The 25,323-nt window shown below is 37.9% G+C and overlaps 4 protein-coding genes and 1 non-coding gene across 9 annotated transcripts; 1 reads left to right on the forward strand and 4 right to left on the reverse strand.

The window, feature by feature from the left end:
• Positions 1–2,604: 2,604 nt before the first annotated feature.
• On the forward strand, positions 2,605–9,110 carry LOC131331881 (AT-hook motif nuclear-localized protein 1-like). Its single transcript, XM_058365827.1, has 5 exons — positions 2,605–3,813; positions 6,616–6,683; positions 6,996–7,127; positions 8,017–8,178; positions 8,545–9,110. Exons 1-5 carry the CDS (start codon positions 3,441–3,443, stop codon positions 8,803–8,805), a joined length of 996 nt encoding a protein of 331 aa, XP_058221810.1. The 5' UTR covers positions 2,605–3,440; the 3' UTR covers positions 8,806–9,110.
• A 1,394-nt stretch (positions 9,111–10,504) lies between these two features.
• Positions 10,505–13,918, reverse strand: LOC131331882 (general transcription and DNA repair factor IIH subunit TFB5-like). Of its 4 annotated transcripts, XM_058365830.1 has the most exons (4): positions 13,783–13,818; positions 11,462–11,509; positions 11,192–11,253; positions 10,505–10,846 (listed from the first exon to the last, which is right to left on the reverse strand). In XM_058365830.1, exons 3-4 carry the CDS (start codon positions 11,224–11,226, stop codon positions 10,669–10,671), a joined length of 213 nt encoding a protein of 70 aa, XP_058221813.1. In that variant the 5' UTR covers positions 11,227–11,253; positions 11,462–11,509; positions 13,783–13,818; the 3' UTR covers positions 10,505–10,668. The 4 variants fall into 4 exon arrangements, with proteins under 4 accessions (XP_058221813.1, XP_058221812.1, XP_058221811.1 ...); XM_058365829.1 differs by lacking the exons at positions 11,462–11,509; positions 13,783–13,818 and adding an exon at positions 13,890–13,918; XM_058365828.1 differs by lacking the exon at positions 11,462–11,509 and having other exon boundaries at positions 13,783–13,829.
• LOC131335016 (small nucleolar RNA snoR100) lies at positions 12,387–12,494 on the reverse strand. Its single transcript, XR_009202409.1, has one exon. It is a non-coding gene; the product is annotated as a small nucleolar RNA snoR100 (small nucleolar RNA).
• Positions 13,919–14,965: 1,047 nt separating the features above from the next.
• LOC131331883 (uncharacterized) lies at positions 14,966–19,878 on the reverse strand. 2 transcript variants are annotated; one of them, XM_058365832.1, is made up of 9 exons: positions 19,509–19,878; positions 19,315–19,346; positions 19,131–19,203; positions 18,263–18,383; positions 17,821–17,958; positions 17,595–17,711; positions 15,586–15,654; positions 15,396–15,491; positions 14,966–15,314 (listed from the first exon to the last, which is right to left on the reverse strand). In XM_058365832.1, exons 1-9 carry the CDS (start codon positions 19,577–19,579, stop codon positions 15,177–15,179), a joined length of 855 nt encoding a protein of 284 aa, XP_058221815.1. In that variant the 5' UTR covers positions 19,580–19,878; the 3' UTR covers positions 14,966–15,176. The 2 variants fall into 2 exon arrangements, with proteins under 2 accessions (XP_058221815.1, XP_058221816.1); XM_058365833.1 differs by lacking the exon at positions 15,396–15,491 and having other exon boundaries at positions 14,966–15,352; positions 19,509–19,789.
• Positions 19,879–20,400: 522 nt separating this feature from the next.
• Positions 20,401–24,992, reverse strand: LOC131331884 (protein cornichon homolog 4-like). Its single transcript, XM_058365834.1, has 5 exons — positions 24,891–24,992; positions 24,565–24,856; positions 23,020–23,201; positions 20,896–21,018; positions 20,401–20,787 (listed from the first exon to the last, which is right to left on the reverse strand). The coding sequence occupies exons 2-5, from the start codon at positions 24,634–24,636 to the stop codon at positions 20,745–20,747; spliced, it is 420 nt and encodes a 139-aa protein (XP_058221817.1). The 5' UTR covers positions 24,637–24,856; positions 24,891–24,992; the 3' UTR covers positions 20,401–20,744.
• Positions 24,993–25,323: the final 331 nt, after the last annotated feature.

The raw sequence follows: 25,323 nt of genomic DNA on the forward strand, positions 1-25,323 counted from the left end.
TAAAAAAAATTTAAAAAATTCAATGCACGCCCCAATCACATGTATTTATATTGATTGCAAAAATTTATTTCATAAGTACACATGTGACTTGCTACTTTTGAGAAAGAGACGACATTATGTGTATAAACATAGTCACATTTAATTTTACAAACACAATTAAAAAATGGTCAATAACTAGAATTTACGGGGGAGTCTTCACATACATATATATAGATATTCAAAACAAATAAACCAAAAAAATTGCAGGGGCTATCCCATAGAGCTTTTCAAACTAATCCAAATTAATTTGAAAAACTACTATAACTAGTAAAAGTATTTTGAGTATGCAGGGACCCGGACACCTCCGACACCTCCTTGTGTCCGCACCTGTAAATTTTCGATCGACGAGAGGGGTGATACCTGCTGTAAAATACTACTTCCGTCGCAATTTAATTGTCACTTTTGGGAGTTCGTGTCACTTTTCAATTGATTATATATTGTAATTTATAATGTTTTAGGTGATTTTGAAAATATTGTATTATAGAACAAATCGAGATATATCAAACAAAATTCATATTGGATATAAAATTCATTAATAATTTAAATATATAACTAGTTTTTTATCCAGTTAGAATAGAACTGAGACAAGTAAATTGGGACCGAGGGAGTATTACCTAATTAAAATAATAAATTTAATGTATTTTTTTCCGAAGGGAATTTAAAAAAAAAACACCCCAATGGCATCTTCTAGTACTGTATTATGCTTTTTGCGCATGAAAGAGCTAGGTTCCTTTAAAGCAAAGACTCAGAAAAGGTAGAGTAAAGAGAGAAATAAATACAGAAAGCACCAAGAAGAGTGAGGTCGGTCTGATTAATTAAATCTTTGATATCTATTACCTGTCCATAGTTTGCACATGGGTATCTTCTAGTCCTCTCACTTCAAAATATTCACATGACTCTACCTAATAGATCATCTCAACTTCTTTCTATTTGTCCATCCCAATCTTGTACTTGAGCATGTACTTAAAAGAATCCGTTTGTCTGACAGAACTAATAGTAAATGGATATATAAAATCTCGTCCAATATACATTTTCGTTGAGCTAATCGTGACCGGATTAATAATACCCTCGCTACACATCAGATTGTATATATATCTCGCACTTTGTAAGATTATATGTTCGAGACATATTTAATCCGGAACTATTATAAGCAAGCATCATGTTCGGTCATTTTGGATAAATAGTCTAATCCGATGCTCATTTTTTTTTTTAAACAAACGACCCAAAATAGTATAATTTGATATGGTGGGCGGTGAGTGGTTTACCTAGCTATTATCAAGTTTTATCATTATTTTATTTTTCCTGGATTATGATATTTCATCCCCATTCTCCAACCTCACAGTAATCTTTATCAAACGTGAAATTTAAATAACATATAGCAATTCTTATTTGATTATAATCTTGTTTGAATAATTTCAGGATATTCTTTTACGTTTTCTTGTACTTAAATGCAAAACGAGAATGTAATATGCGTGCCCTATCATAAGCAGTACAATTTTTTTCCGATTTTGATATTTGTCTCTCCACATTAATATAACTTATCGAGACGCCAACTTATAACTTTTGGGTGCTTCGTTACCCTTTTTTTTTTTGCTAAACAAAAGAAATTTATTAATCTTTGAAGAGCAAACAAAGATTAAAGGGACAAATAAGTCACACCGGCGAAAAAACGCCACCCAAAACCCAAAAACAACCGAAAAGGCAAGACGCAAACCACCATCAAGAAAAATAAAATGCCCACACCTAAAACCCAAAAATCCATAAACACAGAACCCAATCCAAACCCAAATGCACACAAACTGCACTGCAACCTAAACCTGCTTCCTTACCATATTCCTTAGGTAGTTAGGTCGGTATGCTCATAGTGGAATGTGTGAATTTACATTTTCGTTACTTGGATTTCAAGAATAGTGAATTAGATTTGTACATAGTCTCACCCCGCTTCAGAAATATAGCTCGCCCCCGTACACGAAAATCCTTGCTCCATCTCTGGTTTTAGTTATCATCTCCAGAAATGTGTGTACTCTGTAATGCTCATGTTGTTTTTACCATTAGCTTGAATATCACATGAACAAAGGGAATGAGGGCTTATCCCTAAATACTACAGTGAATAAAATGAAATTTCATTTCAAATAGTGCCACTGGAGGAAGGTGGGAGAAGACCTAATTTTGAAATTTCTTGAATGTGCATCCCACATGGTTAAGAAAGGACAGTAATAATATCATTGCTCTTTTGTTTTTCCCCTTTAACTTTTTTTCATATGCTTTGTCTGTATTTGTCTAAAAAACAAAATATATCACCAAAAGAGAAAGGGAAATTTGACCACACAAAGAAGTGAGAGAAGGGGTAAAAGAAGTCTATATGCACATTCCACATGTATACATATGTATATTCATATATATATATATATATATATATATATATATATATGCATATAGGTGGACTTTTATATTATGGGGAATCAAAAAGTTTTCCCTTCAAAACAAAAAAATAATAATGTGTGGTTGTCTTCATGCCTTGGCAACCTAATTTCACATTTCCCAACTAATTAATTTTTTATTTTTTTTTTCACCAGCCGGACTCCACCCATTTTCTTAACCAAATTATATAATTCATCTGCTTTTACAATAAACAATTTGTTTGGGTAAAATCACCACAATATTTTTTTCCTTTTTCTTTTTCCCCCTTCCTTCTTTTACTTAATCCGGATAATCTGAGAAACTTAAAACCCCCATAACCCACTTTCCATTTTTCTCGAGCTTTTCTTCTCCATCTGTATTCTCTCTTTTTATTCCTGAAATTAGAGGTGTTTTGCTATTTTTAATGTCCTCACCAATAAAGCTCTGTATCTGTTTTACTCAGCCCTCTTTATTAGTAGTATGAACAAAATGAATAGTCTTCTGTCCTGTTTAAAAGTTAAAAATCTTGCTTTTTTTCTCTCTTCTATCTGCACTTAAAATCTCCCCAAGCTTCAAAAATCAACCCTTTCTTCTGTTTTCTTTTCTTCTTAAAATCTTCCCCGAGTTTCAAAAATCAGCTCTCTTGTTGAATTTATCTCTCAAGGGTTTTGGGTTTTGTGTTGGTTTGTTTTTTATTTCCATATAATAATCTTTTGTCTAGTTTTTCTTTTCTGGGTTTTTGTGTCTTGGTCTTCTGAGGTCTGTTTTTCCTTTTCCCATAATTCTTTGTTTTATTTTGATTTTGATTTTGATTTTTTTTTTTTTTGGTTTTTTTTTTTGGGGGGTATTTCCCCCCCCCCCCCCCCCCCCCCCCAAAAAAAAAAATTCCCTTTTGTTCTGGAAGTTTTAATCTTGGAGACTTCAGGTGTTTGGGTTCTGGGAAAGTGATGGGTTTTTGGTGAGAAAATCACTAAGAAAACATCTTTTGAGTGTTTTAGGAAATGGAAGGAAAGGAAGGTATTACCATTAGTGGGGTTACAGTGGTGGGATCAGATGCTCCGTCGGACTACCACGTGGCCCCTAGGACCGAAAACCCAACTCAGGCCATTGGGTCAACTCAGCCTGCGGCCACCCAACTCGGCGTCTCGCCGCTGCCCGCGGCGGCGTCTCAACCCATGAAGAAGAAGAGGGGTAGGCCGAGGAAGTACGGACCAGATGGGTCAGTGACCATGGCTCTGTCGCCGAAGCCGATTTCGTCCTCCGCTCCGCCGCCGGTGATCGATTTCTCCGCCGTACACAAGCGGGGGAAGTTCCGGCCGGCGGGGACGGGGAGCAAACACCAGCAGCACAAGGTGGAGGCAGAGAACAATATAGGTACTGGCAGTTCATTTTCTTGGTCTTTAGTGTTTTATTCTTTTGTTTAAAGTAAAGCAAGTGGTTTGTATGTTACAAGTTAATGCATGTTATATGGACTCCTATACGGGTGCCGGTGAGTAGGCCAGATAAACAAACTAGTATAGTAAACTATTTGAGTTCGGGCTCGTGTTAGCTCGATAAAAGCTCGGTTAGTAACATAAACAAACTCCAACTTAAATTTTTTTGAAGTTTGAACAAGCTACTATTCGGCTTGTGATATCAAAATACTCCAAGCTACTCGAGATCAGCTTGATTAAAGCTGGTTTGAGATTGTCTTGCCTAATTAACAAGCTTAACATATTTTTGAAGTTCTTTAAGTTTTCAAATCAAGCTTGAACAATATGTTGGTTTGTTCGTTGGGCTCATTTATGAGCCCTACCGGTGCATGTCTAAGTATCTGATTTGCACGAGGTCCAAAGTTAGGCTATGGTCCGCAAGACACTGTTGAAATGCGTCCCACATCGCCTGTACATGCCCCATCTGTGTTGGTTATAAGGTCTCTTCAATTGACACGTCCTAGTAATTGATTGCATTGTGTATTTACCAGTATTCATATTTCAGAGTTAGTATGTTGTTTTTTAAGGAATACTATTGAAATCAATAACGATAAAGAAAAACTATAGCATTCATATTTCCTATACACTGTTTATGTTCTAGGGGGGCATTCAAATCAAAAGGGTAAGGCCAATACACCAGCCAGTAACATAAGCTTGTTTTTCTTCAATAATCATACAACTTGAAGGATTTTAAGTGCCTAAATAGGATTATGGAACATATTCGCCCTTACTTAAGCATATGTGTGTCCGAGCGGTACTTGCATATAGTGAGCGGGTGATGTCTTGGTAATTTAGGTGTTTTTTGTTTGTGATGACATTATACATGCCATTAGAAGATGCATCACGTAAATATAATCTGAATACTTCCCGCAATATGTTGGACAGAAGAAAGCATAACATTAAACGCACAGTTAACTTGCACTTCAACTTCTGGTTATTGCTTTGAGATTTTGTTGCCATTACATGCAACATTTTGACGAAGAAAACCCGAAATATTTAAAATGTTGCTGTTTTAAGTTCTTATTTTCATATTTCCTTTGGATTTGCTTCCACAGATCTGTCTTACTGTGTAAATGTCAAGTAGCCAAGAAGGCTTTTTTTTTTTTTTGTTTAATTAAATTTTATTAACCAAAAACGCAATTATATTTAAAGGGTCATACGGCAGGCTCACAAAATCTACCCGCTCACAGAGCAAAAGTGGACTAGATCCCTACATTATCACACACTGCTACCTAGGAGTCCAAAAACAACCAACCAAAATACAAGAACACAAAACCAACGTACAGATTTCATGTCCTATCAAAGACCTTTGCTGGAATATTCCAAGTAGAGCAATGAGCCAAATTAATCGCCGTCTTCTTAATCCTTCTCCAAGAACAAGCACAGGCCCTGATGTCAGTCAAAACTCTTGTTTCCAACTGCTGCACATTTATGCCACAATGTTGAAAGATTCTACTACTCCATTCCTCATGCACGTTGTACAATGATGCAGCCAAAGAAAGCTTATACACCAAACATGGGAGTTGAGAACCATTACCACTCTGCACCATCCATCCCATGATCTGAGGAAGATCATTAAAGGAACAAGTGGCCTTCTTATAGCACATTTGTGTTGTCCTTCTACTGTTTGTGACAGCCACATATGAAATCATAGACGATGACCTATCATCTGGTCTCTACGTCTGTGAAATCTTGGATAACTTAATTATGTATTGAACTTGGAAAGAATCAATTGAATCATAGAAAATCCATTCTGAGTAGCAGTTTTTTCTTCTTGCATTGGAACTCCATGCCCGCAAATCAATGCTGGCAATTTGTACCGAGCTGAGTAAAAATGATTGATTTTGATTCTAGTTCACTTGTCTGTAACTTGGAAGTTTCGATGGAAAATGTTCTGGCAAAATTTATTCCAAGAATTTGGTAGAGCGGAAATTTTTTATATTTATTAGACTATATTGTTAACCACTAATATATAGATGTGTCTGTTCAAAAATATTATTTATCAATGTCGAATAACTTAAGAAAACGAGTATTGAAGTTCAGTTCAAAACCTTGACTAAGATTTGCCTTGGACATTTTTTCCGAGGGGGAGCCAGGAATGTACTTTACTGGAGGCAACTATTAAACATAACCTTAACATAGTTTATTTTTTCTCAATAAATAGCAGTCAGATAGTAGGGGCTCTTTGAATTGACATATAATGGGGGCTCTTTGGATTGAAAAATAACTACGAAGTTATATACTGGTTGATAATGCTTACTTTAAAAATAACTCCTACCGAGCTTTTGTCTTTTGAAGTTTTGCCTATTAGTTCCCTTATCAATCATATAAAGATGTCTTTGTCCTGTAAAGGCCACCTTGGAAAATAAAAAATTCAAGAGTTCAAGTTATAAGGCCTCCTTTGGAAACTGAAAAAGATATTAAGTGGTAAAAAACTAAAAATGGTTTTTGGGGAAGGCACGCGAGTGAGATAGAAATTATTACTATTTTCAAAACTTATAGGCTAAGGTGCAGTTCTTGAAAAAACATTATAAACATCTGCTACTGTCATTTTAACTGATGCTCTTCTTGCCTTTCTCTTGACTTTAGCGTTGAGTAATGCATGTAAACAACAAATGAGAAGGTTTAGAGAATTTAATGTGTTTCAAAATTGGTTGTCATGAAAGAATGTGGAAAGTTAATGTTCTTCAATGTTTCCCTGTAGGTGAGTGGGTATCGTGCTCTGTTGGTGCTAATTTCACACCCCATCTAATCACCGTCAATGCTGGAGAGGTAATTCTTTTTTCTTTTTTTCCTGAAGTCGTAAAACCACCATTTCTTGCACTGCCCCCAATATTTGTTTCATTCCCATTGTCATTTGTAAAACAGTGTTAAGCTGTTAACTCTATGATTTGCTACTGTAAAGTTCACTTGATGGTTAATCATGTCTTCAGCTATGTGTGTTTATTGAAAGAGGAGGAAGAAGAAAGAGAAATGCATGATCATGGACTATAAATTCTTTTGAACAACATCTATTGCAATGATTCTCATAATTTAGGACAACTGTGAGTTAACTGTGTTACTGACTTTGTTTTGGTTGTTTAGGATGTTACGATGAAGGTCATATCATTTTCTCAACAAGGGCCTAGGGCAATTTGCATTCTTTCTGCAAACGGTGTAATTTCAAGTGTAACGCTTCGGCAGGCTGATTCTTCTGGGGGTACATTGACATATGAGGTTCTCATCTAGTCCTTTCACAAAATAATCAATGTTGGTTATTTGTATTGATTTCATTCTTGAAGAGTTCTCTTGAATTGTAGCAGGTAGTCTGCAGTCCACCTCATATAGTACCGTAGCATTAAATTTGCATAAACCAGTCAATTGTGTCAACACTAACAAAATATCTTTGGTGTTTTTATCGGTGAAGGGTTTGAGAAAATGTTAATAATAATCGAGAGTTCTCTGGTGAGACTTTTACTCATCAGGATACTGGATCTCTCTCTGTGCGCGCGCACGCAATCAGCATGTACCTAATATAATCGTTTGAAACAATTGTTTGTGTAGCCCCTATTCAGGCGGCGGGTATTGATCTACGCTGTGGGTTTTGATCTATGTGGTGGGTTTTGATCTATCAAAACTTATGTTTATAACCCCGCTTTCTGGTAACTCTAGACCGACTAATATGAGCTGCAGTAATATTTGTGGGTTCATCAGTGAGGTTTATTTTAAAAAATTGAACGATATCAATATCGTGTTGGGAACCTTGGTCTGGATTTAGCAATCTTTTATATCCTGAGGTCCAGAATTTATCAAGGTTCATGCTTCCTCTCATCAGGTTGCAGGCCTTATTCATTACTCCAGATTCTCATACACCCATTCAATTTCAATCACGTGCAATTTGAAATTTCCTTTGAATTCGTCTTAGAGGGTAATTTATCTCATTAGTTGGATTCTTCCGAAGGGTTCTGCTAACTCCACAATTTTAAATTTCCTCGAAAACCCAATTTTCAAATTTGGATCCTTCGTTGTGGCAGTAATTTTTTTTTTTTTTAATCCCGCCACTCTTTGGTACTTGGATTACTTCTCACAGACTTTAATGCCATCTCTTTCTGCTTTGTTAATTCAGGGTCGGTTTGAGATACTCTCCTTGACTGGGTCGTTTATGCCAACAGAGACCGGAGGAATGAGGAACAGAACTGGAGGCATGAGCGTTTCTTTAGCAAGCCCAGATGGACGAGTTGTTGGTGGTGGAGTCGCCGGTTTGTTGGTAGCCGCTAGTCCTGTGCAGGTTTGACTTCTCTTCCTCTTCCTTTCTCCCTCGTGGAAAATGCATGCGTCGTTGGTAAACACCCATCCTTTTCTTCATTTTCATTTTTGTTTTATGTTTTCCTTGTTTGCGGAAAGAACCGGAAAACACCCAACCTTTTCTTTTCTGTGCAAAAGAAGTTGGAAACCCGAAATCAACTTTTTCCTCATTTCTATTGTATAATTTTCCTTCAACATATTTAACCGGTTTGCCAAACTAGTGTCTCTGTTTCCAGGAAAGTGGAAACAAAGTAGAAAATGGCGACAATATCAAGCAGGCAATATCCTTCCATGAATTGCGAGCTTGATATGGATTGTAGTACTCATTCCTGTTTGTTTTGTAAATCAGATTGTCGTTGGAAGTTTTCTGGCCGGGAACCAGCATGAACAGAAGTCCAAGAAACAGAAAACAGAATTTGCAACAACTGCCTCACCAACTGCCGCCATCCCCATTTCTAGCGCAGAGATGGAAGAGACATATGGTGGACCACCAACTTCAGCTACCCAGAAAACAAATTTCTCCTCTTCTTTCCGTGGAGATAACTGGTCGTCATTGCCTCCAGAATCTAGGAATAAGCCAACTGATATCAACGTAACTCTTCCCGGGTAGATGTCCAGAGCAAGCCTCCACGGATTATGCAGATTGAGGTTTGTTACTGACCGGTGAACAAATTGGCTATGAAACCCTAATTGACAGTCTCTCTCTTCACCTTGTTTGTTTGTCTGTAAAACTGGTTATTCTGAGTACGAACCGGCACGTTGAGTTCCGACAGGGTTTGTGTTCTTCCTTTGTTTTGCAGTTTAATTAGTTAGAGCATTAGATAGATGCTTCTTCTGCCATTGTTGTCCTTTAGAATAATCCTATTGTATTGTTATCCATGGAGGTACCTTTCATAATGCAATCCACTTCGAACACTGGCTTGTCAACCAACTTGTCGCAAGAAATTCAAACCGATACAAACCATGATTCAGACTCTCGATTGTTTCATCTACAATATAGTCATCGAAAGTTGAATCGAAACAACCACCGATGCTGCATTATAACTACAAATGTTTACACTCAGCCATTAATCGATTGAGCGTGAAAAGACGCTTCTGCACCTGACCTACTGGCTGGATAGTGTATTCAAACTTGGAAAGCATTCTAATTTGTACAAATGCCATCAGTTATGGTACTGCATTGAGGGCACCATTGGAAGAACCATCTTCTCTGTTGGACTTGTGCCAAACTATACGATGGATGAGCCTGTACTCGAGCTTCCTGAGAAATGAATGTCTTCAGCCAATTTAAGTCCTCATTAATCTGCTTATATTACTGGAGTTTACATTAGATTGATCAGCCACCAGGGGCGGATCTACCATATGGTTGGGTCGGGCGCTTCAAGCGAACCCCTGAGTTCAAAATATACACACAATTTTTGTATTTTTCTATAAACGATTTGGTTTGTTTTTAGTGTTGTCAGAACTGAAACCATTCGTACAAGGAAGAAATAGAGAAAAATCAACTTAAATTTGTGAGTAAGTAGAAAATGTAAACCAAATCAAATAGAGTCTTAAGTCTCAAAAGAATTGGGGTAAATAGATAGCACAGACAACAAAATAAAATAAACCAGACCCTATAGAGTTCCCCATAGAAAAAAATTTCATCCCTATTTTTTAACCGCTGAACAAAATTTTTGGAGCCGCCCTATCAACCGAAATGACATTACTAGGTTAGTACAAAGAATAGGCTGGTTGGCTTGAAGAGAATCTTTTTTATGATCAGATCTAAATCATGTTATACATGAGTAGGCTCCGTGCGATCCAATCGTAACGCTAAAAAGGTGTGGGAACAAGAGTTGTGATGATAGAAAAGAAAATCGACTATAACAAACCAATGATTCCCTGTTCTTGAACAACCTATATCCTCCATGTGGTCCATCCTTTAAATAAATTGCATCTTTCGAAAAAACCAGACATGCTGCTTGGGTATGTGCCGAAAGGCACTCCCTTAGTCGCTTACCCGGACATTTTTCTTGAATTGTATGCATACCATGAAGGTCTGCACAGATTTCTTCTTCCCTCGTTCCCTGAATCTCCCTATAGATGGGAGATTAAAACACTGTTTATAATCAAAGCTGATGCACAACATACACGGACCAAACCACCCAAACAATAAGAGACTGAATCAAGCAGCCGGATTTGGACCAGTTTGGATTGGTTTGCAATTCGACGAGCTGACAAAAAGTGGTTCAAAGCTCAAGATCATTGTTCCAGGCTGTAAGGATATTGACAAGCACTCAGAAAGCAGCAATTGAAAAATCTCACCATTTCTAACTACATGGAGTTGCTCATATAAAAAGAAGTGTAATGGTTGAGTCATACAACAAAATGGAAGAGGCCAAGTAATGCATATGTCAAAAACGTAGACAAAGGCTTTTCGATCATGTATATGGTGCATATGAATAAGGTTATTCTTGTATTAAAGGATCAATCAGGCGGGCTTTTCGTACGAAATTTGATCTCTGAACTCTGCAATGGCACTTCTTATCATTTCACTCACATGGGGTTGTACAAAAAGGTGAGTACTATCCAAGTTGTGGATAATGAACTTCTGTGATGGGGGCAGGGAGTTGTCTAAGTTGATGATGAATTGCGCCATTGGTATGTCACTGCAATAGAGGAATAGCATATTGTTATTAGCAACAGAGGGAAACGTTTGGAATAAAAGCAAACAAGAGATGCCACCGCCTTTCGTATAAAACTTCGTCTTGGATTGGGGTAATGGGATTAACAGAGATTAATGCCCTTGTTACTTATGCCAACAACGATCGAAACACAATGTATGCAGTAAGGATGTCGGATTAATGAGGATTGACCAAAAACATTTTCTAGAGCATGCCCCTATTGCCCCAAAAGCTAGTATTAACAATCCGCTAGTATCAACTGCATTTTTTATGCAATGAGCAAGCATTAGACCAGCATAGTAAAGGTTTAGGTGGAAATTAGAAAGTTACCATGAAATGAGCAGTCCTTTGATAGCATTAACCATGATGCCGAAGCAACTTAGGAATGTGACCTGCAGCATTGAAATAATTGGAAAGGGTAAGAGCAGAATAAAAGAATCATCAATACTAGCCACGATCGGGACTTCTAAAATTAGAAATACGCGGAGCTAAACCGTGGTCCAGTATGGCAATGCCAGGGGCTTCTTTTTCTTTTAGGTAAATATAACCTTGCTAAAGACTCGATGTATGTGACTAAATGTGCTTCATTGTACAGTATACATGAACAGATCTATGGGCTTGTTTTACCACGAACACTGTTGCTTAGTCCTGCAATAACGAAACACCAGGTAATACCACCAGATCAACTTGTCTTTAGTCTCAATCCTCATCTATTCTATCTTTATGCTATATTTGTGTTCATACAATTGTGAAGCTCTGTAACACCTTTTTTGTTTACTAAATGGACATGTAAGAAATTTTATTTTATTTTATTTTGATCAACCTTGAAAGCAATTCCATTACTTAATGTAGAAGGAGCTCCTCCCAGAGTGTCCTCAAAAGCCACAGGGACCCAAGAAAGCCCCATGAGGAACAGAAGAAAGAACTACTGCAGTCTTCAGGTATTTCAATTGACATACCAGTAAAAAATTAAAAACCTAGAGTTGCCACCATATGTAACCGCTGCTGCTCTAAATTCCCACATCCTGGATTTCTCATGCCACTCACGTAGTGAAAGGACATGGATAGCCACCCCTCTAGTGAAAAACTATGGAAGAAGCTATCACAATGTACCACCACAACAACATTTGAATACAAGTTATACAACCACAGATGACGTGGTATCCACATCACTCCACTTTGCACCACATGTGCATAGTGGGATCCATAATGTAATCACGGCGGGTGACTATTTTATGGAGATGCCACATAATTTTGAAGATGTGTTATAAGGGTTGTAATTGAATTTTCCGACCGCCACAGCTCCATGCTATGACGATCAGTTCCCTTACATTTATGAAATCCAACACGCAGGAACAAATTGGAAAAGAAGGAGAATAACAAACAAACAAACAATAACATAACCCATGCAGTCCCTAATCATTGGGGGTATGGGCAGGGGAGAATTGGAGACAGACCTAACTTTTGGCAATATGTACAAAGTGGCTACTCTCAAAATACCACTGAAACAGTGGCCCCCTATACCTGTTTTGCTGCGAAACCATGCCCCCAAATCAAAGCCAAATGGCATCAGAAAAGGCAGGCCTAGAGACCCAATTCAATTTATGTGCACATTACCATGCTTCCTTCATTGATAGTCCAGAGCATCGGTATGCACCCAAGGAAAAGAAGCAGAATGAAATGGAAAAAAATAAACTAGAGAGAGGCCCAGGGAATTCATTGTGTATAGTTTTTAATCAAAGGCCGGCCAAAAAGGGAGTCTAATAACTCTGTATCTGGCCCATTGGACTGACTAAAGCGGGCCACCAATTCCACCATTCACTAGCGGAGACCGCAATTATGATCAGAGAAAGCTCAATAGCGCTGACGGATCCAGGAATTTCGAATAGTGGGGGCACTAATCAAACATTACCTAGAAAATAAAAATCACAATCAAGCACAATAAGATAATACAAAACCTAATTATTCATCACTAGACACAAAGGTATCCATGTTACAAGTTCTTCCACAAAAGGTTTCAAAATAAGAACAGTAAAATTAGATTTTTATCCCTAAAGTTATCATGTATGCTTATATGATTAGCCACTACTTTTCACATCCAATCAATCCTTAGTCAAGAGCTCCAACAATAGCACAAGGGCGAGTCGAACCCGAAATCAAAGGCTTTTTGAGCTCCCTTAATTGAGAGGTGACTACCATTGAGCCAACCCTGGAGGTTAAAGGGGGGCAATCCTTAACAACCAAGAAGCCGATCGATTCTAAATTCCGGACACTCCCTAAACCATTTGCAAAATCTTGCATTACAGAACTCTACCTCTAGGTCTGTGAAGCACTGGCATTGCAGGGGTAGATAGACAGAGCCGCTTTGTTCGGTTAACGGTTTAGTTTTACTTTTAGTTTTGTTTTCAATCATTATCCTATTTCTTTCTCCAATCATTACCCTATTTTTTCAATTATTACTTTCTCATCTCTCTCTATCTCTCTCCAATCATTACATTTATCTTCAATCATTATTCTATTTCTCTCTCCACCCACTACCAAAACTAAACCCCCAACCAAACACAACCACCCCTAAATATGAAAACAACATAAATTGTTGATCTTCTATTTCATCACTGAACTCAAAAAAAAAAAAATGACAATAGAATCATAGTTATATGAAACAGATCGGTATGAATATGGATTGAGCACTGCTGAAATCAGTTATTATCAAAATTACACCACATTATGTTCTAATCTGCAGATTAGTTTGACTAACAACAACCCATGGTAACTTCTATCAACTGATTCGAAAAAATTCACTTCACTTTGTAATTATACCAAACCCAGAAAACGTTGTTGGCAGTGTACAGCACAATACAGTATACGACTATTGCATGAGAGAGAGAGAGAGAGAGAGAGAGAGAGAGAGAGAGAGAGACCTGGGGAAGAGAATTGGACAGCAATCGCAATCAGAACCTGGGCTGTACAGCACAATACAGTATACGACTATTGCATGAGAGAGAGAGAGAGAGAGAGAGAGAGAGACCTGGGGAAGAGAATTGGACTGCAATCGCAATCAGAACCTGGGCTATGTTTGGCTCGTCATTTTATTCATTTTATTTTAAGTAATAACTATCTCGTTCATCCTTGAACTACTTCACTTTGTTTAATTCGTCCCCCACCTACTAATTAATTTCAATGTAATCTATGCCGTTACTAAATCGATTATACTAATCCCTCCGTCCTAAACTTTTTTGGATAATTGTGCATTTTATACGCAAAAAAGTTGTATTTTTAAACTTCTTGTTGAGTTTTTTTGTCGTAATTTTCGGAATTGATCATTTGTCTCAACAAGAGGAATCAGAAAAGTATGAATATGTGGGCCGATGTTGCAAAAAGTTCATACAAGATGACACTTTAGACAAAAAAAAGACAATTGTCTCGTATTTTTTCGTTTTGAGTGAACTTTTTTTTGCATTTGGTCATAATTTTTTACTTTTTAGACACCTCTCGTCGAGACCGATAATTAATTCAAAAAGTATAATGCAAATCAAACAAAAATTTAGAAAATACGATTAAAACGAAGAAGAAAAAGAAAAAGTTTACAATAATGGAGCCTAAGGCAACTTTCTTGCTCGTTTTAGTCTCCATCTGAATGCATCTTTCTTGTGACCTTAGTAATTTTTTGTTGAGATCTTTCTTGTGAACTCTCACATTTGAGTTTTGAACTTTTCACTACCCCAGATTCTGGGTGGGTTTTTCTTCTCAAAAATCCTTTGTGCTCTGTTCATTTGTCACGAATATTACTCAGGAAATGAATCCCCCAAGTAAAGTGAAATAAAATAAAATAAAATTTATGTTTTTTGTGTTCTTTTGACAATGAATCTTGTAAGAAAACTAAAATTCCTTCATTTAGCAAGATTTATTTTGCATGAAAGTATTTCTTCGTAGGAAAGTTGAAATTGTGAGTCACACAACTTTCTTGGTAACTAAACACACAAAAAGCTACAAAAAAGTTGATTTTCTTATCCTTTTCGTGCAACTAAATGGCACTTAGACTCGTGCAACTCTGATTAAACTGTTGCAAGAAATGTTTAAAGAACTAGAAGAAAATAGCGACTCTAGTACTAACACAGTACAACTCTTGATTCAAACTCAAGAATATTCATCAAATATATGTCAGTTGAATATCGTAACAATCACTGCTGATTCCTAGCTACTACCACGACAGTTCACACACGGTTCTCGAAGAAAGCTTCAATGGAGCCGTTGATTCCGATTCATTGATTTCAGACCCTAATCAATTGATCACCAAAAGACACTTGTGCTATCATTAATATTTGAGCTCAGAAGCCACTATTTTTGATGGGTCTGGAGTGAGACGAGGGGGCCGAATTATGCGATCAATGAGCCCATATTCAAGAGCCTCCTGAGCAGAGAAAGTTCTTGAACGCGCCAAGTCCTTTTGAATCTGCTTATTTACAAGACCTTACATTAGATTAAATCAACCTGAAAGACATTACAAGTCGGTGATAAGTCAATCTATACATGCCTTCTTAACGGGGTGGCCTGTCTTGATAGACAACTGGTTAAAAAGGTAATCTCTAACTCTGATAAGCTCATTTACTTCATTAATAGCGTCATCAGCCTGACAAAACATACATTAACCAAGGACTGTATCGTAAAGTAGGAAAACTCGTACAAGGAAACATTCTAGCCGTCATTATACAGTACAATCATACCTGACCATCGACAGCCCCAGCTAGAGGTTGCAGCACAATCATTGAATGAGGAGATGCAGAACGCTTACCCTTCATAAGGAAAAGAGAGGAAAACAAAACAGGAGATCAAGATTTTTCCATCTAAGTTAAAGTCAACTTACTCAATAAAGGTAGTTCAAATCATTGGGAGTAGGGACAACCACCTCCTACGCTAAAATAAAGACATACTGAATTCGGAAATCAATCATCCATTTGTGAGGTCCTATATAAAAGGATTGCGTAATGAAATCAAAATCCGTCTCATTGCGTACTCGTGTCGTTTTGCTGAGTAATCATCTTTTATCATCTCAATCTACGTTTCAATTTTTGATCATCTCACTATCAGTTCAATCAAAATTAGACTTGATTATGTCAATCACCACTGACGACCTACGAGTTTGACATCATACACATTCTGTTTGTGAACCAAGGTTACAAAATGAAATACCTCTCAAGAAATAGTATTCATGGCAATTGCGGAGGGGCTGTTATGGAGGGAAAGGAATAGCTAAAGGCTATGTAGCATGGGCACGGGCACGTCGCAGGCTATGTACCGGTGTGGGAAACTTGTCAGACTCCGACGTTCTCTGGACACAAACCCGATACTCGAATATAAAGTGCCCTATTTTTTACCAACAATTGTCGTTTGGACACTCTGGGAAAATCAGCTAAGAAATGAAATGAAATCCTATGTTTATGTTTCCTATCATTGTCCTTTGTGTGGATAGCTTATCCCCCTTTTCTTTGCCACATATTATAGAACCGCAGATTAGCCTAACTCCAATCCAACCCATTAACAAGAGTATCAACTATCAACTTCCCCTCCATAGGAATTGAACCCACAACCTCACCACATCTAAGTGTAATGTGTAGCTACAAAACCCTTGGGTCAATCCTAGTTACCAAACCCAACCGAGCCTTTTAAGTCCCAATGAATTGCCCTGGTTATGGGTAGAGTATTCTATCAATCCATAATCCAAACTTCTATCCCTTATATCCCTCATAAAGCCATATGAAGTCCAAATTTATGTGCGCCTAATATAAAACCACATACATTTCACTGAAGTTGGTAAATCCAATCGCACATTGATAAGGTGGGAATAGCTAAATTCACATCCAGCTATGCATGGCTATAGCATCATGACCCTAACAAACATTGCAAAAGCCGCACAGCAAGTGCCATATAAGACTTGGTAGGGTATCAATCGTTCTCGTTGGCTCCCATACCAGTTTGGCATTCAATGGCTTGTGGCATTGCACTGCGAACTTATTTATGGTGGCCCAGAAAGTATTTCTAAGGGTAACTATTATTTGCTGAAATAGTTCCTGGTGTGACCCACAAGGAATTCAAAACATCACTCAGTTTTTTTCTTTTTATTGACAATAAGGGGATTATCCACAAGCAAGGATCAAAATTTCATCTCAGTGCATCTCTCGGTCAGCTAGGAAAATGAAACATTCGAAAAAGTAGTCGGATCATAATCTGAATGTCAAAATAAATTGGGAAAGTACGAAAATGTCATTGTTGAAGATTTCTAATAGATATCGACATGGCTGAATGTTTCTGTATGTTTCATAGCATGTCAGGACGTTTCGTTGTGTTTTGGGTGGTAGAAACACTGGAACTTGTCCCTAAATGTTTCGTTTCGGTTACTTAATAACAAAAACCTTTTGGCTGTTTTGATGGAAATAAAATGAAATTTCATTCCTTGAATACACGTTGAAGGTGATGTGATGTTTACGATTCCAATGCTTTGGTCACTGCCCTGGCAAAATCTTGGTAGTGCGATAAAGCATCAGGTTCAAGAATAAAGGCAGATGGGAGTGAAACCAAAATGACCTTCCCTTCTGAAGAATAGTTGATAGAAGTAGACAAAATGATATTGTTCATGCCTTGTGTGGTGTAAACAGTCACCAGACACTATACCATGTCTTATGGTCCTCCAAAGTGCATTTTACCTGCCAAGTATTTATGGCCATGAGAAGATTACCTTGTCTCCAGCTGCAAGAAGAAAGGCTGCCATATTCGCAGCAGTGGCGATACAATGGGTGGCAATAGGAGATTCCAAGTACTGCAGTGTGTCATAGATTTGCAGACATGGATGAACCTGCAAAAGAGTCAAGTTCACAGCAGCAAGATAACTAGATTCTACAGAAGATTTTTACTCAGAAAGTGAAACATGTTTTAGTTAAAGATATGCCAGATGAGGGACTCACATTTCCACCTAGACAGTCAAAGATAAATAAGAACGGCTTGTCAGAATTTTGACTGTCAAAGTGTAACAATAATGTCTGTAACTCGTCGCTTAAGTCTTCATCTATATCCTCACAGATGACGAAAATTCGTTCACCTTCCTGCACTACGAAAATTCTGGTCAGTTCTGCAAAAATTATAACAAAAGTAGTAGAACAATATAAAATCATCCGAAATGGTAACATCAACCACATCAAGGCAACAAGGGAACAAGGACCCTAGGAGGGGCCGGTAAAATCTGTGGATCACATAAATATCCACTGCAAGATATGGCAAGATAACAATATAATGTTCCAGGCAACTCCTACCTTATAAAGACCAGAGACAAAGTTCTGTTACTTCAGCAAAAAAAAAAAAACAGTTTGCCAACTAACTTTTTTGGAAAAAGTAGTCGGAGTTACTTACAAGGAAACTCCATAAATCCACAGACTCCGTGCCTCCCCCGGGAATTTTACGCTTAATCATTGGTGTTTCCATTTCCAACATCATTTTGACGAGTCGTCGTGTTGGTTTACGGCCACTGCTCCTGAAAATGTAGAGAGATGTCAATTGACAAGTCACACATCTACATTCGGTTTTGCTAATCTAGGCAGTGGATATTCCACACTTAATGCCGAAAAAGTTAAGAGTTTCAATGTACTTTTACAGATATCAATGCACTTTCCCTACCAATGCACTTTTAAACATTAACCATTGCCCATTGGGCTGAGGTTAGCATTTTTCAACATAAAATTGCCTACAAAAAGAATATTGAAGCAGACAGGATTATGACAAATATGGTAAAAGCCAGTGATGCGGATAAGAGAAGATTTTAAGTGGTTCTCAATAGAAATAATAGACTATGAGTATGAAGCAAAAAAAACATTTAAAAAAGAGATGGCGGCGACTGACGATGGTAGTTGATGAGGTTGGTCATTTTGATGTACAAAGATAATACATACCAACATAATATTGTGACTAAATTCATAATTCTGATCACATGATTATTATAACCACAATTCGATAGCTCAATCATGCGCGTGTCATACTTTTTATCAAAAGTTATTGACGATTGATTTTAACTAATGCGACGATCAATATTGAGCACGTGCAAGTGTGAGTTAGATAAAAACATAAGACACTTATGCAAACCAAACAACAAATTTCAATGAAAAGACAGATACTACCCGAGCAAAAATCACCTTCTAAGGGTGATTCGAATTAGCACGACTGATACGAAGTTCTGTCACAATGAGTCAATACGATAATCCAAAAGGAGAACAAGTATTATTACCGGGATTGGTTGCTGCTAATGACTTTAGTACGGAAGGCAAACTGAGAATTAGGTTTTCCAACGCAAAAAGGACCTGCCAAGAAAATTGAAAGGAAAAAAATACACATTTTATCAGTTACAGGCGATACCCAGAAGAAAAAATAAGGTGAAAAACGGATTGTAATGGAGTGAGGTAAGAGCAGACCAGGAGATTGATGCTTAAACCTCACAAAAACCCTGGTCAAATAGATGAGGGGGTCCAAAGATGAAAGGTCAGATATAAAGAGATTCAATGAGGATAGTGCAGATAATTTAATCTAGAAGCGAACATACGCATGTATATATGTAACGTAGATATATATATATATATAAATCTACACACACACACACACAGAGAACCTGGGGGGAGGGAGCCCGATACCGGAGTGGAGATATGAGGTAGAAGTGGGGGTGTGGAAAGAAACTGCCATGAGAGAGAGAGAGAGAGAGAGAGAGAGAGAGAGAGCAGAAATTCTAAAGAGGCATGGGGAGAGGATGCGAAGGGGTGAAGAGAGAAGGGACGAGGGTTAGACTGGGGATATGGTATCAGAGGGCTCTGGGTGGGTCTGAACCGCTAAACCAGTAGGAACCGAATCGAATCGAATCCAACCGTACGTATTGGTTCAGAATCGCGAATCAATAGTCCAGACACTGATCTAAAAATTTGAGAATCGGTAGATATGGTTCGGTGTGATAATCGAGCAAAAAACCCCTATGAACTACAGTTTTGATTCCTTCTTATCTTATTGTATATAGGAACATAGTAGTAGTACAATGAATATTTCGAACCCTGAACCGAACTGCAAGACCAAACCTGCAAGTCCACGGTTTGGTCTGTAGACCCCGTTCGTTTAAAAATTTTAGATTTTAAATTCTAATTATTATTTTATTTCTCTCTAATCATTACTCTCATTTTTTTTCTCTTTCTAAAGCCCAAAACGAACGTGGTCGACTTCTGTTCCAGTCCCAAAGAACCTTAACATTTCGGTCCTTGAATAGTAAGAAATCGAATCGATCCGGATTGTGTGCACCCCTAATTGGAATAGATTAGGCCTCTCCTGGATCAACAAGGGTGGTGAAATCTGCTTGTGATGGTAGTTTATGTATGTAAATTAGATGTCGTGTGAGATGGCAATTTGTGCAACTAGCAATAAGGGGGATAATTCACATAAATGAAAATGGCAGCAGAAAAGGAAAGTGCAAAAACCACTACTCATGTTTAATGATCCAAGTTGTTCACTGCTCTTGTAGATTGCGTTGAAATGATGAAATAGATTAAACGTAGTTCTCAGACCAGTTCACATAAGAAGTTCAGATTGCAGTTCTAACTAAAAAATAACAAAAAACCAAACCGAAAACAGAACAACAATCGCCGTAAAACCTATAGTTATTGGGCCAATTACGAATAATATCCTCCAACCGTACAACACTTTCAAGCTGAAACCACAACTAGCCTAACCCTTCACTCTGGAAAAACATCAAATCATATCCAACACAAATTTAGCCTTAAAATTGCCATGGTCGAGGTACAGCTCCCTCGTAGACATCAGTTGACGGCACGCAATACGTTATCCATACGGAGTGTGGGAAGGTAAGTTAGAATTCTCTTTCATCCTCCTCCAATGCGCTCCAAATCATCCTACATCATGGGTAAAGAAAATAGCAAGCAAAACAATCAAGCCCTTGCTGGTACGCAAAATTCGGAAGAACAGTTTCTCAAAGGAGGAGCCTGAGTCATGCCACATACCAAAACAAAGAGATAAATAGGAGAAATATGAGGTAACCAAGTTTGAAAAGCCGTTGCTTCTTTTCCCAATGAAGCAAGTTGAAAATCTCAGTTACGTCCACCAGGTGCTTTCTTCGCATGTACCTGAAAGACAGGGTGGATACATTTACTAACACAAAAGGTCGATGCTACTCAAAGTACTTCAATTTTTATTCAGGTCATTCTAGTCACAGTAGTCATCATTGAGCTTGTAAAACATAATGGACAAAACTACTTATAACGAAAACAAAATGGAAGAACGAGATATCAGCCCATATAGGCCAGCGCTGATAGCGGAAATCTGGTGTGCTTGGTTTGTCTAAATCTATGCTTTTGCCTATACAAAACTCTTGAAGATACCAATTTCTATCTATTGAAGCAAGAAGTGGGAGAAAAAGAAGCAGCAAAATTATGACCGCACATTTGTTCTACAGGCATGGCAAGTAGGTCACACCATTTGACTCGGTAATACCTTGATGTATGATGTCCGCATCTGAAGCCAAGTAAGTAAAGCCTCGAGAAGTAAGAATATGCAATCTCTCATCAACTCGCAAGAGAAGCCCCAAGTGCATTCTACCATTTCTCGCTTAATAGCACTCATATTATTTATTGAATCCACTAAACTTTTGTCAAAAAGATGAATCTGAGCTCTTGGCAAAATATATGCACAATTACTCTTCTGACTTCTCAAGGTATCTGTCAAGCAAATCCCTTGAAGGTGAGACTTCCAGTCAATTACCACCACTTGCACTCGCACCCCTTGAAGGTGAGACTTCCGGTCAATTACCACCACTTGCACTCGCACCATCTGTGGTAATTGACTGGGAAGTCCCACCTTCAGGTAATACAGTTGACAATATTTATAAGCCTTCCCCACCCCCTTCCCTTTTTGTACAACAACCAAACCGAGCCTCACGTCCTAATCAATTGGGGTTGGCTACATGAATTTGTTGTCACCATTGAATTTTGTTGACGATATGTGTTATCCAAGAAAACCTAGGTCTTTTCAAACTACCACTTCTAAAGTCAATTTTGGTCTACCCTCCCCTTAGTTCTACAGCTCTACCATCAAATATAACCATATCACTTCTCAAAACTATTGCATCAACCGACATGTCCAAACCACCTTAATCTATTCTCTCTCAACTTATTATATATCAGCGCTACCCCTAGCATCCGATAAAGGTTTTCGTTTCTAAATTCTCTCTAAGTCTTACCACACATCTATCTCAACATTCTCATTTTAGCTACACACTCATCTTACTCGCATGATGTTTCTTGGTAGCCCAATACTCCGTGCTACATAACATGGCTAGTTTTATAGTAGTATAGTAGAATGTTTCCTTCAATTTTATGGGTAGCTTGGGGTCACACAACACTCCTAAAGCACTCTACCATTTTGACTCATCCAACGTGTACTCTACGCGTCACATACTCCATAGTCCATATCTCTCTCCATCTTTGCCAACAATTCAGCCAAGATACTTAAAACACTCGCTTCTTGGCAACTCCTCATTTTGGAGGGTTAATCTATCAACATTCGCACTTTGACTATCACTAAACAATCATTCCACGCACTTTGTTTTACTCCTACTAATCCTAAATCCTTTTGAATCCCAGCTTCTAATTTAGAATTATCAACTCTTATAGTTTCATCTACTACGACAATATCATCAGTAAACAACATACATCATGGATAGCATCTTCTATAAGGACTCAAAGTGGACCCTGGGTGAAAACCTACTGTGATTACAAATTTACTTCTTTCTCCAATTGGGGATCTAGTATTAGTGACAACACCTTATATGCAACAAAGCAAATGTATGATTTCTGATTGAAAAATGAAAGAATCAAAATACCACCACTGCCAATTATGGTAAGCTAATATAGAGAGGACAAGAAAACATGATACAACACATGCATGTGCTATTAACATGAAAGTTCGAAAAATCACAATGTTGACATTAAGGCCGAGGTTACGCTCAATACCACAAATAGCTAAAAACTTAGAGATCTCTCTTCAAGATGTATTTATGTATCAGTAGTATCTTCCATTAGCATTTAAGATTACAAAGACCTGAATTTAGAGCAAAGATTAAAACTTACAATGTCACATTGTAGTACAGGTATGGAACACTCAACAGCGACATAAACCAATGCCCAGTAATCAGATAGAGCAAACACAAGACTCCTTGAGTGATAAACTCTGGCATAATCATTTGGTTTATCCGTGAGGCAGAGTCATATGGATTGATGTAATCAAACTCCAAATCAGCCAAGCACATGAGCTGCAAGAAAGCTTTTAAATGTCAGACATGAAACTCTTTCATAGAACAAATGGGAGAGAGCACAAAAAGAGTAGGAGGAATCTTTATAATGTTGCTTTACATGTTCATGTATTTACCCCACCTTCATTGGAATCTTTACCATATGGGATCACATAAATCAGATAGGAATCCATTTTGATCATAGTCAAAAGATCCCCCGCCCATTCAATCAAAAACTTTAGCCGGCTCTCACGGATAACAGCACTCTCCAATAAGCAAAATCAAGGGGAGGGCCTGTCCCCAAATAAGTCTTCCATATTAGAGCTGCTCTCCAAAACTATGATATACTACTACAAAACTTTCTCCTGCTTCCTCTCTGTTAAGGCATTGCACTACGGAGAACCTATGTAACTATTTATTAATTACTAGTGAGACGAAACTGAAAAGTTCTTGTATCAATTATTCATTCCTAACAAGATGTGGGACAGTTCCTTCGTATCTGCCTGCAGGCCACATCTTTGAGAAGTGAAGCAGAAACAATTGAGCACCAAGACAAGTAGCGCTCAAGTGTGACATGTCAATAGAATTTACTACCCTGATGACCTGACCCCGAGGTACTTCTAAAAGATCCGAAATGTGATCCTGTGACTCCAATACTTCGCCATATTCACTAAGGGCTAAGAGGTTGCAATGATTCAAAACACTATTCCAAGTCCGTATAAAAGGTGAATGCATTTTACATCTTCTAGTATTAGGTACTAGAAACATGAAATCAAATTGAAACAAAGAGGAGATAATCTCATGGAGTAAACATGAGTGAATTGAAGCAAATTAGAATACGCATCTGAAACTAATGTGCACAAGCTACAACGAACCACTCCCAGACAAAACGCACAGCAAAGAACACAAATATCTCCGTAAAGTTGAATTAACGCAAACATTCACGCTCAATAGATATACGCCAAAAGGAATAACGTAACAACTGACACCACAAACAAACACGAGCATATGGAGAGATAACTTCACCCGAAAGAGTACACCCCTAGTAAAGCAGCCAAATTAAATTCCAATAAAGCGAGATTACCAACATATAAGCAGGAACCTATAGAACCCATCTCCAATAATGTAAACTTTCCATAAGAATAAGGATTAAAAGATATAAAATTTGTGCATTAGGAGCATTACCCAGATTATAATACTTCCCTATTCCAGAAAATATACCTACGTATCGGGTGTAAGTGAAGATGTATTCATATCAGACCCCAAGTCCTATGTCCGCAAAAGCCATATGGAGCCAGTGAATTTGGATAGACAGACATGATTACATACATAGATACATGTAGATGTATATTACTCTGTTTAGGGTTGGAGAGGGAAATTATACCTGGTAAACGACCATGGCGAGGAGAGCTATGAGGAAGAAGAAGAACAGCAGCCATGCGAATAGACTCCCCATCGTACTTTCTCCTCCCTCTCCCTTTCGATTTACTTTTACTCGACACACGATACCTTCAAAAAATTAGAACAAAAATAACTTGGAAAACACGGGAATACGAGCACGCTTTGGCGGAACTTTTGGACGATGAGATGGGCAAAATCAAGGATTTGGGATAGGGAATCGAAACGCGTTGTGGGTTCGAGATGATCGGACTTCAAGGAGGCTCTCTCTCCCCTCTCTCTCTCTCTCTCTCTCTCTCTCTCCTCTCTCACGGGGTGAAGTAAGGAATCCTGGGAAGTGCCGAAGTGGAACGGAACGGTCCGAACCTAGACAAACGAAGGCGCGTGTTCAAACTTGGACAGCTGAAGTGGTTTGTACCTTTGTACTTGATCTTGAGGTTGTGAGTTCGAGATCGTGTAGAGTAGTTTTGGTAGTACTGACTACTGATTTTCACACCTTTTTTTTTTTTTTTTGCCTTTTTAAAATTTGAATTTACAAAATTAAAATTTTTATGTTATTTCATTAGAGAATAAGTTGTACACGGAGGGTCCGTGTATTACCAATTTCCCCCTTAACCAATAAAAACAAGCCAGCTCACCATTAGTGGGCCAACTAGCTTTATGCCTAACCAAACTGTGGTTGGGTATACGAAAGGCACCAAACCCAAGTCTCCTTTACTTCTAGTAGGAGTATTATTTTTGCTTC

Source organism: Rhododendron vialii, chromosome 7a, assembly GCF_030253575.1.
Source record: "Rhododendron vialii isolate Sample 1 chromosome 7a, ASM3025357v1".
Taxonomy (NCBI): Eukaryota; Viridiplantae; Streptophyta; class Magnoliopsida; order Ericales; family Ericaceae; genus Rhododendron; species Rhododendron vialii.

Bases quoted from the DNA above. Each gene is read 5' to 3' on its own strand.
- LOC131331881 (XM_058365827.1), top strand. From the start codon at position 3,441: ATGGAAGGAAAGGAAGGTATTACCATTAGTGGGGTTACAGTGGTGGGA. The intron at 6,684-6,995 runs GTAATTCTTTTT...TTGGTTGTTTAG, and splicing joins TCACCGTCAATGCTGGAGAG to GATGTTACGATGAAGGTCAT. The intron at 8,179-8,544 runs GTTTGACTTCTC...TTTGTAAATCAG, and splicing joins TAGCCGCTAGTCCTGTGCAG to ATTGTCGTTGGAAGTTTTCT.
- LOC131331882 (XM_058365829.1), bottom strand. From the start codon at position 11,226: ATGGTTAATGCTATCAAAGGACTGCTCATTTCATG. The intron at 10,847-11,191 runs GTAACTTTCTAA...CCTCTATTGCAG, and splicing joins AAAGGACTGCTCATTTCATG to TGACATACCAATGGCGCAAT.
- LOC131331883 (XM_058365832.1), bottom strand. From the start codon at position 19,579: ATGGCAGTTTCTTTCCACACCCCCACTTCTACCTCATATCTCCACTCC. The intron at 19,347-19,508 runs GTTCTCTGTGTG...CTATTTGACCAG, and splicing joins ATCGGGCTCCCTCCCCCCAG to GGTTTTTGTGAGGTTTAAGC. The intron at 18,384-19,130 runs GTAATAATACTT...CTACATTTTCAG, and splicing joins ATTAGCAGCAACCAATCCCG to GAGCAGTGGCCGTAAACCAA.
- LOC131331884 (XM_058365834.1), bottom strand. From the start codon at position 24,636: ATGGGGAGTCTATTCGCATGGCTGCTGTTCTTCTTCTTCCTCATAGCT. The intron at 23,202-24,564 runs GTATAATTTCCC...GCTTTCTTGCAG, and splicing joins TCGCCATGGTCGTTTACCAG to CTCATGTGCTTGGCTGATTT. The intron at 20,788-20,895 runs GTATGTGGCATG...CCCATGATGTAG, and splicing joins CTATTTATCTCTTTGTTTTG to GATGATTTGGAGCGCATTGG.